Source organism: Protopterus annectens, chromosome 8.part0 (genome assembly GCF_019279795.1).
Source record: "Protopterus annectens isolate FY-2018-M chromosome 8.part0, PAN1.0, whole genome shotgun sequence".
NCBI classification, from domain to species: Eukaryota; Metazoa; Chordata; order Ceratodontiformes; family Protopteridae; genus Protopterus; species Protopterus annectens.
In genome coordinates, this window is record NC_056741.1 from 838,232,497 (window position 1) to 838,253,115 (window position 20,619).

The following is a 20,619-nucleotide window of genomic DNA, read 5'->3' on the forward strand; positions in this document are numbered from 1 at the left end:
CACTCCACAAGGGCTACAGCCACTACCACAGCTTTCTTACGAGGAGTGGCTACCAAGGACATTATAGAGGCTGCTACTTGGACCTCCGTGCATACATTTGCCAAGCATTACAATTTGCCTTTATACTCTAGATCCCGAGCAGGTTTTGCCACTGCTGTTTTGCAAGGGATCCTAACTACACCATAATCTTTCCTTTTTTCCTCCTCCCCTAGTTTAGCTATGGTATTCTACCCATTTGTAAGGACTGCAGATGCATCCTTGAAGGACATAGTACAGTTTTGTACCTACCATAAATGTAGATGTCCGATAGGAATGCATCTGCAGTCAGGATTACCCACCCACCTTCCCCTCTGTGGTACTCCTAGGGTATTTGCCATCCTTCAGCTAGCTTGGGGGGGATCTATTATGGTGTATTTGTTTGTATATATGTACATACATGCTTATTTTATGTGTTTGCTCTCTACAATTTGGAAACATTGGCATTTATCCAAATTTAGCCATCCTAGAGGGCACCTGGCATCTGGGGCAAGACACACTGAGGAAAATGGCGTTGGCTCATGCCTTTATACCCGAAAAACTGCAGCTATGACGTCGGGTGAAGCGCGACACCAGCCGAAGCCAGACCCAGACTTTGGAATCCGGCCGACCGAAGGGCTGCCTGACGACAGGACAACCCATTTGTAAGGACTGCAGATGCATTCCTATCGGACATCTACATTTATGGTAGGTACAAAACTGTACTTTCTCTTCCACTCTATGTTCCCAAGCGGATCCCAGGTGTTCCACCCAATCACAGGGATCAGGTAACTGTGGAGGTCAACAAGTTGCTAGCAGAAAGAGTCATCCAAATCGTCCCAGCAGACCAAATAGGATCCGGAACTTACTCCAGATTCTTTTTAGTGCCAAAACGTACAGGTGACTGGAAGCCCATCTTGGACCTCAGCAGACTGAACGAATTAGTAACGAAGGACAAGTTCCAGATGGTGATACTGCAGTCTATACTCCCATTATTAGGGAAAGACACTTGGATGTGCTCAGTAGACCTCCAAGACAATTACGACCATATAAAAATGGACAGGGTGTCGAGTCATCTACACTTCCGGCTGGGAGCCAGTCACTACCAGTTTCGTGCTCTGCCCTTTGGTCTCACCACAGCCTCCAGCGTGTTCACCAAGTGTATGGCAGTAGTGACAGCTCACCTGAGACGTCAAGGATTCCAGGTGTTTCTGTATCTGAATGACTGGCTCTTGACTGCCCCCACCAGGCATCTACTACTTCAGACCAGGGACTCTTACCATTCAAGTTTGTGCCCAGTTGGGGATTTCTATCAATTGGGAAAAATCTGCCTTATTGCCCTCTCAGTCTGTGATTTTTATAGGCGCAGAGATAGACACAGTAGACACGTTGGCTCGTCTTCCAATAGAAAGGGCACAGAATCTGGTTCTTCAGATTCTACGTCTTCTCTCTCTACGAAAAGTCAAGGCCAAGACTATTCTGCAGCTGCTAGGGACCATGGCTTCCACCATTCTACTCGTGCCACTAGCCAGACTACACATGAAGGGTTCTTAAGTGGATGCTGTTGTTCCAATGGTCTTTTCAGCACCTACCGTTATCTCATCCCATACTGCTGACAAACTCTTGCAAGAAGGACCTCATTTGGTGGACTCCACCCCATCAGTTAACCACGGGCACTTCATTTGTTCCTCCCCAACCCGTTGCCACTGTGACCACGGATGCCTCACAGATAGGGTGGTGGGGGGGTATTATCTAGGCAAGATTGTCCAAGGCACATGGCAAGATCACAAGGTTTACCTGCATATCAGTGTTCTAGAGATGAGGGCAGTGCTCCTGGCATTGCAAGCACTTTACAACCTTCTGCCTCTGGGGACATTTTAGATATAATCAGACATGTTGGAAGTATGGTATATCAACAAACAGGGCAGAACCAAATCATACCCACTCTGTCGAGAGGCCATTCGAGTTTGGAAATGGACGATAGCTTCCCAATGTTTTTTGGTAGCAACGCACATTCCAGGGACAAGCTCAGCCAGGCTATCTTGACGCCTCATGATTGGTCTCTGAAACAGGAAATAGTGGAGCAGATTTTCCGCAGATGGGGACAGCGTTGCTGCAATGTCTTTGCCAGCCCAATCAATGCCAAATGCAGCAGCTACTTCTCCCTCATCCCCCCTCCAGGGGAGTCACAGAGAGGCACACTCATTCACGATTGGTCCCTGAGTCTCCTTTATGCTTCCCCCCCCCTTCCTCTCATACCCAAGGTTGTTCAGAAAGCGAAACGGCTGGGAAGCAAACTGATCCTCATTGCTCCTTACTGGCCTCGTCAGGTTTGGTTCCCCTTTCTTGGGCCACTTCTCCTAGACGATCCTTGGATTCTGGACCCAGTGCCAGATCTCCTGATGCACGTGTCAGGCTCACTTCATCCCGTTTTACACACCCTCACTTTGACAGCTTGGCTGCTCCAGTTCCATCCCTAGTCAGGCTTCATGACTTCTCACCCTCCGTAACTCATATCCTACCGTCCCCTCATAAACCCTCCACTAGGAGACTATATTCCAGTAAATGGAGGAGATTCTCTATCTGGGCTGAGAAAAAGAATGTTGACCCTTATACCACCTCCATTCCGGTGGTTTTGGAATTCTTGTCTGAGCTTTTCCACCAGGGATCTGTGGCTGTCACTGTTAGGGTTCAATTGGCAGCAATTTCTAATTTTCATCTAGGTGTGCAAGATTCTAATCTGATGTCCCATAGGCTGTGAAAAACCTTCCTCAAAGGTGCCACTTTAAGGCCCCCATTTCAAGAGCCTGTTGCTTCATGGGATTTGAATTTTGTGTTATCCAAATTGACATCTCTGCCCTTTGAACCCTCTCATTCATCGCCTTTGAAATTTCTGTCTTGGAAGAGACTGTTTTTGGTGGCTATCACATCTGCCAGACGGGTGTCAGAGTTACAAGCATTGTCCATTAAAAACCCCCTTACCTGATTTTTCACAAAAACGGAGTATCTCTTCATACTAATCCTTCCTTTGTCCCCAAGGTCTGTTCTCATACCACGTTGAATCAATCCATAGAACTTCCGGTGTTCTTTCCAAATCATTCCAACGCAGCAGAATCCAGGTTTCATGAGTTGGATGTCCATAGACAATTACGTTTTTTATTTGCACCGGACTAAGGAATTCAGGAAATCAGATCAATTATTTCCTTCTCTGAATCCAGGTCAGGTTTACCAGTTTCTAAAGTGACCCTCTCAAATTGGATTTCTAGCTGTGTAGCTTACATTTACACCTTTAAGGGGTAGGCCTTTACCTTTCAAAATCAAGGCTCGTTCTACGAGATCTCTGTCTACCTCTGCAGCCTTTCAAGCCAAGGTCCCACTTGATAATATCTGTGCAGCAGCAACTTGGACTACCTCTCATACATTTCTTACTCATTACAAATTGGATCTAACCTCCAGGGGTAGATCATCCTTTGGATAACGGTACTCGGGAGTATTTTTCCTTGAGCCACCCAAGATAAGGTGCTAGGGACGCTGTCCCATCGGTAAGAATGAAGGCGAGATAGGACTACAGAACATAAAGAAGTTATGTACTCACTATAATGTTCCATGTTTGTAGTCCATCTCGCCCTTCATTCTTACAAACCCACCCTCCTACCCCCATCCTGGAAGTACCTGGAGAAGGAAAAATATTGTTATTTCACTGGAGACCTTTTATTATTGGCTTCTTTCTGTATGTTTGTCATTATTTTTATTAGTTAGCAGCAAACAAGATCTGGGGATTGTACTGGTGCACCATGGGATACCTACCTAGCCACAAGCCAACTAGAAGACTTTCAGCTTGTAAAAAGGCTGAGTCGGCTCCGATCCCATCAGTAAGAATGAAGGGCGAGATGGACTACAAACATGGAACGTTATGGTGAGTTTTTTGGTAGTGAAAGCATGATATTCTTACTGTAGGCAACACAAGCTCTATTTACTGGTTTACTCTGTGGTATGGAGGTGTATTGTGTGGTTCTCCCTCACAATCTTCTGCCGTAAGTTTACCTTTTTATTGTGTACATCTGCTTCATGTGTGTTTTGCTTATGTACTATAACATACAGTTGATTTTTGTGCTTTTGTGTCTAAATGTGTCGTGTCTGACATTTTAGGTTGGACGAACACTGTCAAAGGTCCAGCAGGTACTGAGCTGGTCGTACACAGATGATGTAAAGCCTTTCAAACCACCCCTTAGTGATGGAGAGTTTCACAGCTATATGAATCATGAGGGTCAACTGACTCGACCAGAGGAACTCAGATTACGAATTTACCACGGTGGTGTAGAGCCTTCACTTCGGAAGGTTAGTAAGCAAAGTCATTTAAATCTTAACCCGACTTCTGAGACGCCCTTTAGTTAAGGTTTATAGAATAATTGTAAGTTAAGCTGCTTTATAAATGCTTAAGAAGTAATGTATGTATATTGTCACGTTATGCTTATAAATGCTTTCCTTTTGTGCCTGTTGGTTTATAACAAAAAGCAAGTTGGGCGTAATGTTAGCCCTGAGAGTCTATTGCCTCCAGAAGTGATTACCAATCTTCTATCAAAAATTAAACTGATGTTCTATGTTGTCATGGTCTTTTAGAGTAGCCAGTATTGTAGTCTTTCAAACCAGTGTCTTAAGAGAATTGATTGTATTTCTTTGATAAAGACACCATCTTTTTACTGTTCATGTAGAAAGTGCTGTGGAATACTTTGTGGGTGCTGAGAACTTCACTGATAATTGGAAGCAGAGTTGTATACAAAGAAAGTTGGAAGAAACTGATGCACTGGAATATGTTAGCCTTGAAACTGTGACACACACACACCTGATTCATAAGCTGATGCATCAGATTTGTGAGTCAGGTATGTGTCATATAAAACAAAAACTGAGACTTTGCTGTCTGCCTAAGTGTTGCTGCTAAGCCAGACCACCTGCTACTCCCATTTTCCTCCAGGTATCTCAGATTTTTAGGTGGCCCATTTGTTTGTCTTCACTGTCTGTTCCAGTAACTCATTCCACCATCTACCACCCTTCCAGTAATGAAATGTTTCTTTCTTTCTTTCTCTCCAAGTTAAATGGACTCCCTTAATTTTGTAGACTTGTCTTTTTCTGTTAACACAGTCCATCTGTTGCAGTTGAACAGAATAACATTTGTATTTCATTTGCTGACAAAAAAAGCTCAGAGATGGTACTCGTAGCAGTGCTTTAGATTAGTCTGTGTATGTTGTACCTTTTAAGAAGTGTTTCAAGGACAGTGCGTGCATATAAATAGCATGTGCTAGCTTCACTGCCATTTTGAGAGTGCAGCCAGAGAGTGAGCATGTATGAGTGTGATAGCTAGATTGTGTATAAGTTTATCCAAGTTAAAGTTAAGCCTCAGTCCTGATGTGTTTGTAGGTTCATAGGTAGGTACTAGGCTATCGGCCCTGGGGCCTATACAAGCCCAGCCAAAAAGGTACCCTGGCTATTGCCACCCAAGAAAATTATTTTCCTGTACCACTGTCGAGCAGAGCCACAGAAGTGATCCCCGGGGTGAATTTCCTATTTCCCATCCAATCATCAAGATTTTTCTTGAAGAGTGCTAATGAGGAGCTTTGTTTGATATAGATATGTAGTTTATTCCACAGTATGGGACATCTCTGGGACGGGAATCTATCACTCCGACATGTTCTTTTTATTGTGGTGACAAGGTTTAGGTCCCTAGAGCGTGTAGCTCTGAGGGATTGGGATTTCTTTAAGTGGTGCATGTCCAACAGCTCTGGGTTTGACATAGCTTTGTATGTTAGGCAGAGATCACCTCTGAGTAGGCGATATGCGATGGAGTAAAGCTGGAGTTTTTTGAGATGGTCTGCGTAGGGCACCTGTTTGAGGCTTGAGGCTGGTAGTCTTCTTTGTGAGGTATTTCTGCGGCCTTTCCAGTTGTTGTAGATGTCTTGTAAGGTACATACCAAAAGGGGGCGTTGTACTCTATAATGGGTCTAATGAGTGATGAGTAGAGGGGAACAATGACCTCTTTTTTTCTGGATGAGAAACCTTTTGTGATGAGGTGCACCACGTAGGATTTCCTGAATACTGTGGCGATGTGATTATCAAACAAATGCTCGTCTGTTTCATCCTGACTGAATGAGGAACATGGTGTCATAACTGGGATTCCAGAGACTGCTATCCAGAGCTGTGAGGTGCAGAGTTAACAGGGAAGGTAAACTAAGTGAACGGAGTAAGCAAAAGGGCCAGAAACGAACCAAAGGTAATGAAAACTTGCACAAACTATTTAATGTTCTGTGGTCCTGTCTCGCCTTCATTCTTACACAAGGGTTTGGAGCCGATTCTCATCTCCGACTCAGCCTATTACAAAGCTCAAAATCTTCTAGTTGTCTCGTGGCTAAGTAGGTATCCCATAGTGCACCAGTACAGTCTCCAGATCTCGTATGCCATGTCTACAAGTTCAGATGTGCTTCTTGCTTGGCCATGGCTAAGTTTGACTTTTTTCTATTTTTACTGTATTACCATTCAACTTTGTAGTTTATATGGCTCTTGATAGTGTTTAGTAGTGTTACAAGTAGTTTCAAACTTGTTGAAGTGTTTTTCTTGACTTTAAATTACTAATTGTTGAGAACTGGTTGGCCGTTGGCCTTGTTCTCGTTGGTATCCTGTGTGCCAGTCTTTTTCTATTTAACATGCGCATTTGTGCTTATTTTGATGTATTGTGTGTGCAGTGTTTCTTATTGTTAGTTTGGAATTTTATTACGTAGATATTTAGTATTTCCAGTTAATGTGCGCATTTGTGCTCAATTTATCTTTCTTCATGTGCAGTGTTTCTTAGTATTAGAGAGTTTGGTATTTAGATTATTACCTACTTAGATGTTTAACTTGGATTTTTAGCGATTCACTTGGCGTACAGGGACTTTTGATAGTTCCAACCCTTTTGTTCTATGACTTGGTGTTTGAGCGTAGATTTCTTCTTCTTTCTTCCCAGAGCTAGGCCTGTTTGAGTTAGAGGACCTAGTTCTCATGGCATGTGTGTGTTAGTGTGGTAGGGCTAGGCCCGTGTAAGGACCTAGTCCTCGTTGTGTTTGTGTTTTTTCTGCTTCAGCGGTTATGTCTAAAGAGGCAAAAGACCATAAACCCTCAGGTTTTAAAAAATGTGTAAAGTGCTCCCAGAAAATGTCAATTACGGATGGCCATAATAATTGTGTTTATTGCCTCGGAGCTGTTCATTTGCAGGAAACCTGTTTGTTTTGCCATTCCTTCAGCTCCAGAGTTCTACAGAAGTGGAAGAACAAGCTAATTTTGAAAGGTCTCTTCAAGCCTTCATTCGAGGAAGACCTGGGCAGTTTGTCATCTTCCCCGAAATCTCATTCCTCCAAAAAAGAGAAGATAAAATCTACCACGAGACATTCCCTGGCACTGTCCGGTGATTCAGAACCGCATCCTAAAATTCCTAAGCCGGACAAGACTTCTACCTCCTCGGCTCCACTGGTCCCGGAGCCGATCGAGGTTGTTGATACTGTGACTTCAGTTTCGGCCCCATGCATTTCGGAGCCGACTCCTGATGGACAACATCGGAGCAGGTTCAGAGATTCCTTGCCGGTCTCTCCAACTTTAAGGTCCCTTGTCTTACAGAGGTCCATATCTCCCACACTGTCTTCCAGATCTTCCTGGAGCCTGTCAGAGGAAGATGTGGAGAGAGTAGTGCTGAGACTCCTGAAGTAGTCTGCCTTGCCAAAAATACTGTTGGCTTTGATCCAGTCGGTCCCAGAGCCACCAGAATCCATTCCTCCTGTTGCGATTCCTCCTCTAAGCCTTGCTGGCCTTTCAGAGCCGGAGTGTTCGGTACCACAGGTTGTGGAACCCTCGATTCCAGCTCCCCTCAAGGCTGTCTTAGAGCAGAGTTCTGCTACGACACCTTCGGTGCCGTCCGTGGTGTCTAGGAGTCGAAGTTCACAGGTTGGCCCCGACAGGGACATTTGGACCCGAACCTTTTCGGTTCTGAGTCTCCCTTTCCGTGCAGCGGCTAGGGTGAGCTCGGATCCTACATCTATCTCTGAGCCAATGACTTCCTCTGTCTCCTTGGAGCCAGGGAGGTTCTTTGGAGCCGGAGAGGTCTGCCTTCGAGATGATGCGAAGTTGCTGTCTCGCTCTCGGCTCCACCCAGGGGTACCGACACTCTTCCCCGTCTGGCACCGACCTCTGTCTCCGCACCTATTCTCTCTCTCTCAACAGCAGAGACCCGCAGCCTCAGGAGCCCCCGGCTGGTGACCCCAGTCTTCTGAGACCTCCCCAGAATATCCTTCTGAGGAGCCCCCTTGGAAGAGGACATGCAAGAGGAAGCATGTAGACTCCCAGGATAAGTCCCTTCCCTTCAACACCGACCTCGAGGGGTCAGAAGGGTCCCCCAAGTCATACTCTGATGATGTTTCCTTTGTAGACATCTTGGAGATCCTTAAGTAGAGGGGCGGCTGGCCCACTGTTACCCCTTCTGATGAGGAGTCGGTATACCTGAAGGCTTTCGGGTCTCAACCTTCAGCTTCTTGGGTGTCTCCACCTTTTGATGAACTTTCTGACCTTGTTAGTCGGAAGGTGTGGAAGACTCCTGATGCTGTGGAGCCAGTTCCCAGGAGACCCAATAAATTTTTATCTGCTCCCAAAGAGAAGGAATTCTTATCCAAGGGTGTGCCTGTAGATGCCATGGTGGTGGTGGCAGCGGCGGCCACTAAGAAGGAATTAGCAGAGACTTCATCTGTCCATCCGCCGAACAAGGAGTCTCGAACGATGGATTTTTCTGAGGAACAGGAATATTCCTTTCCCCCTTATGAAGACTGATGCTGAAGAGTCTATCCCTTCTGCATCTCCCCCAGAAGACTACTGTTTTGGGGAAACCTTACATAACATGAGGGAACATTGCCACTGGGAAGGCCAGGATTACTCTGATTCTAAGAAAAGGCTCTGAGAGTTCCTTTTACTACCCCCAGCACAGACCACTTGCTATTCCACCTGTGTTAGACATTGTGGATGATGTTTACTCAGAATCTAGTGTTCACTACCTCCTACACCAGCCAAACCAGACAGATACTACAGAGTCCCTGACTCACACAAATTCCTGTATAAAAGCCCTGTTGCTGACCCAGAAACCATTTCCCAGGGTCCCAAAGGGGTTAAGGCCTCTATTGCTAAAAATCCTGTGCCCTCTGAAAGGGATTCTAGAGCACTAGACAGATGGGGAAAGAAAGTATATACTTCAGCTACTCTAGCTATGAGGGCCTTAAATTGTCAGTTTCACATGTTGAAATATCAACAATATTTGATGTCTCAATTAAAACAAAAAATGCTCACACATACAACAGCCTGATAGCCTGATTACAAGGAAATGCAAGATTTGTTGCATGCAGCTGAACTAGTGGGAAAACATATTTTGCAATGTGGATTTGATTCATTGGAAGCTTCTTGTAGAGCAGCAGTGTCATGGTCTGTCATACGTAGGCATGCTTGGTTAAAAGAACAAACTTTACCTGATCATGTTAAAGCAAAGTTATTGGATGCACCTATACAGCAGGATGTTTTGTTTGGTGTAAAAGCAGAAGAAGTTTTAAAGAAAATAAAGGATAAGGCAAAATCTATGCAGACGGTGAAGGATTTTTTACAGGTTCATCCCCCTCATTTCAGCAGAAATTGGCCAACCAAAAAAATGGTCCTTTCCAGCTTCTGCCAGACCACAGAGGGGCAGATACAGACACCCAAGGGGCAGAGGCCAGTCACAAGGCTCTTACCAGCCCCGACAATGGGGTGCCACAACCCAAAAAGGAGGAGAAGACAGGTCTCAAACTACCAGAAGACAAACACAATGACTTACCCCTCAGACTTCCAAGCAAAACCCTCTTGGCAGCTCCCTTGGGGGGAAAACTAGCACTTTTTGCAGACAATTGGCACATCATCACAAAAGACAAATGGGTCCTAAATATTGTATCTCAAGGATTCCGATTCCACTTTCACACTTTGCCAAGGATAAAAGGAATGCCAAACCTGCCACCAAATCAATGGGCAGAGGCTCAAAAGCAAATTTCAGCTCACATGGACATGAGAGCCATTCAACAGGTTCCTACACAGGAGCAAGGACAAGGATTTTACTCAAGACTGTTTCTAGTTCCCCGAAAGGGCAAAGCCTGGAGACCCATTCTGGACATTCATCTGAATTCTGGACACATACCTGGAAGTACCCAAATTCAAGATGCTAACACTACAGCAACTTCTTCCCATGCTGGGCAAGAAGACTTGGCTAGTAACGTTGGACCTCAAGGAGGCATACCTGCATGTCCCTATCAGACAAAATTGCAGAAGATACCTCCGATTTATAGCAGGTTCAACCCATTACCAATTTTCTGCACTGCCCTTTGGCTTATCTACTGCGCCCAAGGTCTTCACAAAATGCCTGGCACCAGTAATTGCATACTGCAGACAAAGAGGGATTCAAATGTATCCATACCTGGACGACTGCCTTATTCAAGCAGAAAGCAAGGACATTCTATTAAAGCATCTGGCGTTTGTCAAAAAACTACTAAGTTGCCTAGGGTACACAGTAAACGAAAAGAAGTCAAAACTAGTGCTCTCACAAGACATAATATTCCTGGGTGCCAGCTTAAATACAACGGCCCAGATGGCTTATCTCACGCCAGACAAGCAAAGACAACTCACTCAATACTTCAAAATGATGGCAACAAAGACGCAACTCCCTGCAAGAAAAACTCTACAGGCCTTGGGATTCATGGCATCTTGCATACTACTAATACCATTTGCAAAACTTCATATGAGGAAATTACAATGGTATCTGAAAAGCGTATGGACTCAACACAGCCACAGCTTGGAAACAATAATTCCACTCATACCCTGCCTTCAACAGGAGTTTCTATGGTGGGCTTAGGCATGTCACCTCAACAAGGGTCAGCCTTTTACCTTACCCACAGCCAGGCAAACTATAACAGATGCATCGGATTATGCCTGGGGAGCGCACATGGCAGGACAGTGTATTCAGGGCAAATGGTCTGCAGACCAAAGGCATCTACATATCAATCAAAAAGAGATGCTAGCTGTACAAAATGCCCTAACAGCTTTCAAGGACCTCCTACATCCAGGACAACTCCTATTAAAGATGGACAACACCACAGTGATGTGGTACATAAACAAGCAAGGGGGCACACACTCCTACCCCCTATGCAGACAAGCAATTACCTTGAGGAACACAGCACTGACCTACCAAGTTCAACTACAAGCACAATTCCTGCCAGGAAAGAAAAACACATTGGCAGATGATCTAAGCAGAAACATCATAGATCCTCACGAGTGAAAACTGGATCCACAAGTATTCGCAATGATAACTCAAAAATGGGGGAGCCCAGACATAGATCTGTTTGCTTCCCCCCAAAACTACCAACTACAGAAATTCTGCACAAGGACATACCACACACTAGCTTGGAAAGTGGACGCCCTCTCATTCATTTGGAAAACATTGGCAGTGTATGCCTTTCCTCCACTGCCTCTTCTGGCAAAGGTGCTGCTGAAAGCCAGATTAGAGAGGCCACAAATGATACTCATTGCTCCAGACTGGCCACACCGACACTGGTATCAAATACTAAGGAAAATGGCTCAAGGCCCACCATGGATTTTATGTACAATTCCTCACCTGCTCACTCAGCAAAATATTCAGTTTCTACACAGCCGGCTCAAGACTTTAAATCTGGCTGCATGGCAAATTGCCTAAACAACCAGTCAACACTTCTCTCTAAAGCTGTGATGGACGTCATTCTGGAGGCCAGGAGGCCCAGCACCAGGAAAGTTCATTCAGACAAATGGAAAAGATTCTGCGCCTGGAACCAGACTAAAGGCCAAAATCCCATTGTACCAAATATTCCTCAGATTCTTCAATATTTAACTGAGATGTTGCACAAAGGACTTTCCTTCTCATCTATTAAGATCCACGCCTCAGCTATTTCAGCTCAATACAACACGGATCCTCCTATATTTTCACATCCATTACTAAGACAGTTCCTCAGAGGGGCTAAGAACATAAGACCGCCCCGGAGAGCACCAACACCAACTTGGGATCTCAACTTTGTTTTGGAAAAACTTACACTACCGCCCTTTGAACCAGCTTTCACAGCTGATCTACAGTTCCTAGCATGGAAAACTGCCCTGCTGCTAGCAATAACTTCAGCACAAAGAGTCTCAGAACTACAGGCCCTAATGGCAGTGGAGCCTTTCATCATTTTTCATCAAGACTTTCATCATTTTTCATCAAGACAGAGTCTCTTTACGAACTAACCCTTCCTTTATGCCAAAGGTGGTATCCAGTGTGGCACTAAACCAAACCATTAATTTGCCCACCTTTTATCCAAACCCCCAGAACAAAGGGGAAAGGCTCCTACACTCTTTGGACATTCACAGGCAATTACGTTACTACTTGGATAAAACTAAGGCTTTCAGAAAATCTGACCAGCTCTTTGTATCCTATGCTGCAGGATCACAAGGAAAAGCTATCTCAAGACAGACCATTTCAAAATGGATAGGACATTGCATCTGTTTTTTCTACACACACCATGGGAAATCTGTGCCTGGTAACATCAGGCCCCATTCCACCAGGGCTACAGCAACATCAACAGCCTTCCTCAGAGGGGAACCAACCAAGGATATTTTGGAGGCTGCAACTTGGAGTTCAGTGCACACCTTCACCAAGCACTATCACTTACCTGTATACTATAAAACCAGAGCTGACTTTGCCACTGCAGTTCTGCAGGGCCTACTAGCCTTACCAAACCCTGTTTAGTTCCACCACCCATCCTTAGCTTTGGGATTCAACCCAAGTGTGATGACTGTAGCAGTGTAACACAATGAACATAGTACAGTTTTGTCCCTACCATAAATGTAGATGTTCGAGTGTTCACACTGCTGCAGTCCAGGTTACCCTCCCTCCATTCCCTCTGAACTAGCTGGAGATATCTATACCTTTCTATCCTATACAACCTTTGTGGTGTATTTGCTTGTAACTGAAGGTATTGTTTTATTTTTATTTATATATTTTTTATTAGCAATATATATTGCCTACCTATTGGGGGCACCTGACATCTGGGGCAAGAAAAACTGAAGAAAATGGCATCGGATGCATCTTATATACCCCTGGCGCACTGACATCAGGGAAGTAGCGACAGCAACCGACGCCTGACCAAGAACTCTTGGAACTCTTGCCAACTGCGGGACCGCCTGACGGCAGGATAACCCAAGTATGATGACTGCAGCAGTGTGAACACTCGAACATCTACATTTATGGTAGGTACAAAACTGTACTTTTAGCAGCAAACAAGATCTGGGGATTGTACTGGTGCACTACGGGATACCTACCTAGCCATGAGCCAACTAGAAGACTTTGAGCTTTGTAATAGGCCAAGTCGGAGCTGAGGATCAGCTCCGAACCCATATGTAAGAATGAAGGGTGAGATGGACTGCAAACATGGAACGATGTTCATCGTGTTACTCTGCTGCAGTCATCACACTTGGGTTATCCTGTCGTCAGGCGGTCCCGCAGTCGGCCGGATTTCCAAAGTCTTGGTCCAACGTCGGTTGCTGTCGCCTCTTCCCTGACGTCAGTGCGCCAGGGGTATATATATTGCTACCGACGCCATTTTCTTCAGTCTTTCTTGCCGCGCGGTGCCCGAAGCGGAAGCAGTTCGCAAGTGCCAGTCGGCCGACTCCTGAGATTTTCGTATTCGTGTTTCAGACCGAAGTCTTCTATACAGCTAAGTACCCCATTGGGGAAACTTTTCTTGCCTCAGACCGTTGTCAGAAAAAGTTAACAATTGTATTTCTTGTGGGAAGCAAATACCTCATAAGGATTTTCATTCTTATTGTATACCCTGCCTAGGCCCTGATCACAACGTCACTTCTTGTTGTTTTTGTGCTAGATTTAATAAACGCACTATTAAAAGACGATTTGATTTCGCACATCACTTTTTTGGCAGAAAATTTAATTATAACATGCCATCGGAGCTACTGACTACCGGCGTGCACAAAAAGCGCAGCCTCTGACTACCGCAGTTGAGGAACCAGAGACCGCTACGGATATTTTGACGGATTGTACTAGGCCAACGCAGCCTTTAACTTCAGGCCCTACTGACGAATTGCCTCCCAAGGATGCCGGTATTTATGAAACACCTTCGCTTTCTGAAGGCGTTTTCAGACCAACGACTCTTACAGTCAAAACGTTTTCAAAATCGAAGACTCCTTCCAAATCGAAAAAAGCTTCACTTCAGTCTCCTGTTCAAGGCCCTATGCCTAAGAAACAGATGCTCAAGATGGCTGAAGATCTGATTTCTCTTATCAGGGGTTCCCAGCCTCCTCCTGACAAAAGGCCTAGACAAGAGGAAGAATCTGCTTCCTCTGAACAACTGTCTGTTTCTTCGGATTCCTCTGAAGACCAAGACTATTCCTTCTCTCCTTATGAAGATTCTGATGCTGAGGACTCTATTCCCTCAGCTTCCCTTCCAGAAGATTACTCTTTTGGGGAAACTTTACACACTATGAGGGAGCATTTTCACTGGGAAGGTCAGGATTACTCTGATTCCAAGAAAAGGCTCAGAGAGTTTCTTTTACTCCCCCAACACAGACCTCTAGCCATCCCTCCTGTTTTGGATATTGTGGATGATGTTTATTTAGAATCCAGTTTCAACCCTGACTCTCTGCCTCCTGCCCTGGCCAAGCCTGACAGATATTACAGAGTACCTGATTCCCATAAATTCCTTCAAAAGCCCAGTAGCTGACCCAGAGACTATCTCCCAGGGTCCCAAGGGGGCTAAGGCTTCTATGGCTAAAAATCCAGTACCTTCTGAAAGGGATTCAAGAGCACTAGACAGATGGGGGAAAAAGGTTTACACCTAAGCCACTTTAGGTATGAGAGCTCTAAACTGTCAATTTCATATGCTTAAGTATCAACAATTTCTGATCTCTCAGTTAAAACAAAAGATAACAACCTTTCCTCAACAATCTGAATTGAAAGAAGTACAGGATTTGTTGCACACCACCGAGCAGGTGGGCAAACATACCTTACAATGTGGGTTTGATTCCTTGGAGGCCTCCTGCAGAGCAGCGGTCACTGGATCAGTTATACGTAGGCATGCCTGGTTAAAGGAGCAAAGTCTGCCTGAACATGTTAAAGCAAAACTACTAGATGCTCCCTTGCAGCAGGATGTTCTCTTTGGTGTTAAAGCAGAAGTTTTAAAGAAAATGGAAGATAAGGCAAAATCAATGCAGACAGTCAAAGATTTCCTACAGGTACAACCCCCTCACTTCAGCAGAAACTGGCCAACCAAAAATTGGTCCTTTCCAGCCACTGACCGGCCTCAGAGGGGTAAATACAGGCGCCCAAGGGGCAGAGGACAAACACAAGCTCAGTATAAACCTCGCCAATGCACCACTCCAACCCAGAAGGGGGGAGAAGACAGGTCTCAAGCCACCAGAAGGCAAACTCAATGACTTGCACCTCAATTGGCCAAACAAAGCTCTTTTGTCAGCCCCCCTGGGGGGGAAACTAGCATTATTTGTAGACAACTGGCACATGGTCACAAAGAACAAATGGGTCCTAGACATAATTTTACAAGGATACAGATTCCACTTTCACACCTTGCCAATAAAAAGAGGAATGCCAAACCTGGCACAAAATCAAAGGGCAGAGGCTCAAAAACAAATTACAGCTCTCATGGCCATGAGAGCCATTCAAAGGGTACCAACTCAAGAGCAAGGCCAAGGATTTTACTCAAGGCTATTCCTAGTACCCAGGAAAGAAAATACTTGGAGACTAATTCTGGACCTTTCAATTCTAAACACTTACTTACAAGTTCCCAAATTCAAGATGCTAACACTATAGCAGCTACTTCCCATGTTGGGCAAGGAAGCATGGCTGGTAACGTTGGACCTCAAGGAGGCATACCTGCATGTCCCTATCAGGCAAAGTTGCAGACGATACCTCCATTTCATTGCAGGTTCAACCCATTATCAATTCTCTGCACTGCCCTTTGGCTTATCTACTGCACCCAGAATATTCACAAAGTGCCTGGCACCAGTAATTGCATACTGCAGACAAAGAGGAATTCAAATATACCCATACCTGGACGACTGCCTCATCCAAGCAGAAAGAAAGGACATTCTCATACAACATCTGTTTTTTGTGAAGCAGCTACTAAATTGTCTGGGGTACACAGTAAACGAAAAGAAGTCAAAACTAGTACCCTCAAAAAAATGATATTCCTGGGTGCCAGCTTGGACACAACAGCCCAGAAGGCTTATCTTACACCAGACAAGCAGTTACAACTGACTCAATACTTCAAGACAATGGCAACAAAGACCCAATTAACTGCAAGAAAAATTCTGCAGGCTTTGGGCTTCATGGCATCTTGCATTCTGATAATACCATTTGCAAAACTGCATATTAGGAAATTACAATGGTACCTAAAAAGCATATGGTCTCAACACAGCCACAGCTTGGACACAGTGATATCTCTCATTCCCTGCCTTCAACAGGAATTTCTCTGGTGGGCACAGGCATGTCACCTCAACAAGGGTCAGCCTTTCACCTTGCCCCCTCCCAGGCAAACTATCAGAACAGATGCTTCAGATTACGCCTGGGGGGCTCACATGGCAGGAAAATGCATTCAAGGCCTATGGACTGCAGAACAAAGAAAACTGCACATAAACCAAAAAGAGATGCTAGCTGTACAGAAAGCTCTGACAGCCTTCAAGGATCTACTACAGCCTGGACAACTGGCAATAAAGACAGACAACACCACAGTAATGTGGTACATAACAAGCAAGGATGCACACATTCCTACCCTCTTTGCAGGCAAGCAATAATCTTATGGAACACTGCTCTGACCTACCAAGTCCAGTTACTCACTTCCTGCCAGGACAGAAAAACGCATTGGCGGATGACCTAAGCAGAAACATCAAAGATCCCCACGAGTGGAAGCTAGACCCACAAATATTTGCAATGATAACACAAAGATGGGGCCTACCAAATATAGACCTGTTTGCCAGTCCTCAAAACTACCAACTGACAAACTTTTGTACAAGGACATTCCACCAACAAGCATGGAAAGTGGATGCTCTCTACTTCAGTTGGAAAAACCTGACAGCATATGCCTTTCCTCCATTACCTCTTCTCACAAAGGTTCTTTTGAAGGTCAAAAAGGAGAAACCTCGAATGACTCTCATAGCCCCAGACTAGCCACGCCAGCACTGGTACCCACTATTGAAGAATATGGCTCACAGCCCACCATGGATATTGCCTCAAATACCTCATTTGCTCACACAGCAAGACAAGCAGATTCTACACAGCCAGATCAAAACCATAAACCTGGCTGCATGGCAAATCAATTAAGCAGCCAACCAGCCCCTCTTTCGCAAGCAGTATTGGATGTTATTCTAGAAGCCAGGAGGCCAAGCACCAGGAAGGCTTACTCGGACAAATGGAAAAGGTTTTCTGCCTGGAACCAAGCTAAAGGCCAAGATACAACTCAGCCTCATATGCCTCACATTCTGCAGTATTTAGCTGAGATGTTGCATAATGGACTTTCCTTCTCCTCAATTAAAATCCATGCTTCAGCTATTTCAGCTCACTACGACACAAATCCACCTTTATTTTCAAATCCACTCCTAAGGCAGTTCCTCAGAGGGGCAGAAAACATTAGACCACCTAGAAGAGCTCCTACGCCTACATGGGACCTCAACTTTGTTCTGGAAAAAACTAACATTGCCTCCCTTTGAACCAGCTTTTTCTGCAGACCTTCAGTTCCTATCTTGGAAGACTGCCCTGCTCCTGGCAATAACTTCTGCTAGGAGAGTTTCAGAATTACAGGCACTTAATGGCAGTGGAACCTTTCCTCATTTTTCATCAAGACAGAGTTTCTCTACGAACTAATCCATCCTTCATGCCTAAGGTGGTTTCCAGCGTAGCTTTAAATCAAACCATCCATCTACCCACTTTCTTCCCCAATCCACAGAACAAAGGTGAGAGACTCCTACATTCCTTGGACATTCACAGGCAGCTTCGATATTACTTGGATAAAACTAAAGCTTTCAGAAAAACTGACCAGCTCTTTGTTTCCTATTCTACAGCTTCTCAAGGGAGGGCCATTTCCAAGCAAACCATTTCTAAATGGATAGGCCATTGCATACGATTCTGCTATACCCATCATGGGAAACCAGTTCCTCCTACCATTAGATCCCACTCTACCAGGGCAATAGCTACCTCTACAGCCTTTCTCAGGGGTGTTCCTACCAAGGAAATTTTAGAAGCTGCAACTTGGAGTTCTGTACACACTTTCACCAAACACTATCACTTACCTCTTTATTCTAAGTCCAGGGCAGGCTTCGCCACTGCAGTTCTGCAGGGACTTATTGCCTCCTCTAACCTTCTATAATGCCTCCACCCTACCTTAGCTTTGGGACTCAACCCAAGTGTGATGACTGCAGCAGGGTAACACGATGAACATAGTACAGTTTTGTACCTACCATAAATGTAGATGTTCGAGTGTTCACCCTGCTGCAGTCCAGGTTACCCTCCCTCCAACCCCTCTGATTTACTGGCTAAACCTCTGCTATACCTTACTGATGTATTTGCTTATAGCTGAAGGGTTTTTGTGTCTGTACAGTGTTCTCACTTTTTGGTACTGATTTGGATCTCCCTTTTGGGGGCACCTGACATCTGGGGCAAGAAAAACTGAAGAAAATGGCATCAGTTGCAATAGATATACCCCTGGCGCACTGACGTCAGGGAAGAGGCGACAGCAACTGACGTCGGACCAAGACTTGTTGTGCTATTGGGCGTAGTTACAAATACAGGCATAAATTTCAGGCATATGTGCAAGTTCATACAGTTAAAAGTGGACTTGGGTTGCATTGTGTTTTACTGTAGTTTGTTGGCATGGCAGATAGATTTCGAAAACTATTTGATCAGAATATTGGAGAGAACTGGAGAATATTTGAGCAATTGTACAATATTTTTATGCAAGCAGCTTATTCTGACAAAGATGCGTGCACCATGGCATTCATTTTGCTAAATCTAGCTGGGTCAGAGGCCATTGAAAGAGAGTGTTCATTTGTGTATGCACCAGCAGTATATGAGGGAGAAGGTGAAAACAGTCATACTGTTGTACAGGCTGAATCAAGGGAAAACCCCGAGTGTGCTTGAAATGCAAATTCAGGGAAATGTGTAACCCTCAGACAAATGTTACATTAGAGAGGCATGTGTTTTACACAAGGGATCAAAAGCAAGGAGAAACCTTTGCAGCTTATATTACTGACTTGTGAAACGGAGCTAAAACGTGTAGGTTTGGTAACTTAAAAGATGAGTGTTTCAGGTGTACTCTCCAGTCCAACTGGTGAATCTGGGCATTTTGAGGCAATGTTACAACTGCCTCATGTACACAGATAACGCTCTCCTCCTACCACCAAACACTAATGCATGCGAGAGATGCAGTTATACAGCCAAATTGGAGGCTTAGCTCTCTCAACCCAAGACTGGATCAGACAGACAAGAGGAGAAGGGAAATACTTGCATCACACCACCAATCTCAAATAGACCCATTAAACCAGCACCGGCAAAAACGCACATAAATACATGAAAACATACTCGGAGGCTCTAATTAAACACACATAAATACATGAAAACATACTCGGAGGCTCTAAATAAAAATCTGCGAAACCAACAGAGACCTCCAAAGCAAACAACCAAGCAACCTCCACCCCCCCCAACATAAACCATAAAACACTTACTTCACAAAACCAGTGTGCCATGCAATCACAGCCCTTAAGACGAAATAACATACCTAACATACTAGTAATAGGTGACTGTATAGTCAGGCACACTGACGTCCCACTCACTAGGCTGAATAAGGAGAGGGTTACTGTTAGCTGCCTGTCTGGTGCCAGTATCCACCACATAACACAAGCACTCAGGTCACTCCAGAACAAGTACAAATATGACTCTGTCATTGTCCATGTTGGTGTGAATGACCTGAGCCGTACCTCCCTGGACTACATGAAAAGAGACATGGAAGAGCTCTCTGATCACGTAGCCCAGTCCGGTATGACCCTGACCCTGAGTAGCATCCTGCCCTCACCAAGAATACCACGGTATAAAGACAAAATTCTCAATTTCAACAATTGGCTAAGTTTCTGATGTCATTCAAAGGGGATCCAGTGTCTGTCTGCCTGGGATGACATGCTCGACAAGCCACACTGCTTCTCTAGAGACAGCTTGCACCTGTTACCCTTAGGCTTTCGAATACTGGCCAAGGCTCTTGCAACCCCCATAGTGCCTTTTTTAGGCAAGCCTCAAAAGACAAACCCACCGCCGTAAATAGCACAAGTAACAAAAAACTGAGGGTTATGCTACTTAGAAGTCTAAACCTCAAAATGCATACACTCAAGGCACTCCTCAGTATGGAGAAAATCGATATATGTGCAGTAACAGAAACCTGGTTTAAAGCTCCAGAGAGCACCCCAGCACTACCTGGCTACAACTCATACCATACATTTCGGCCACAGAAT

General features: G+C 44.9%; 1 protein-coding gene across 1 annotated transcript in view; it reads left to right on the top strand.

Annotated features, from left to right (window-relative positions):
• The window catches only part of TBC1D25 (TBC1 domain family member 25), a 312,334-nt gene that overhangs the window by 181,712 nt on the left and 110,003 nt on the right, over positions 1-20,619 (top strand). The window contains exon 4 of the mRNA XM_044079318.1: positions 4,165-4,353. Within this exon, the coding sequence (XP_043935253.1) occupies positions 4,165-4,353 (189 nt within the window). The remainder of the gene's footprint in view (positions 1-4,164; positions 4,354-20,619) is intronic.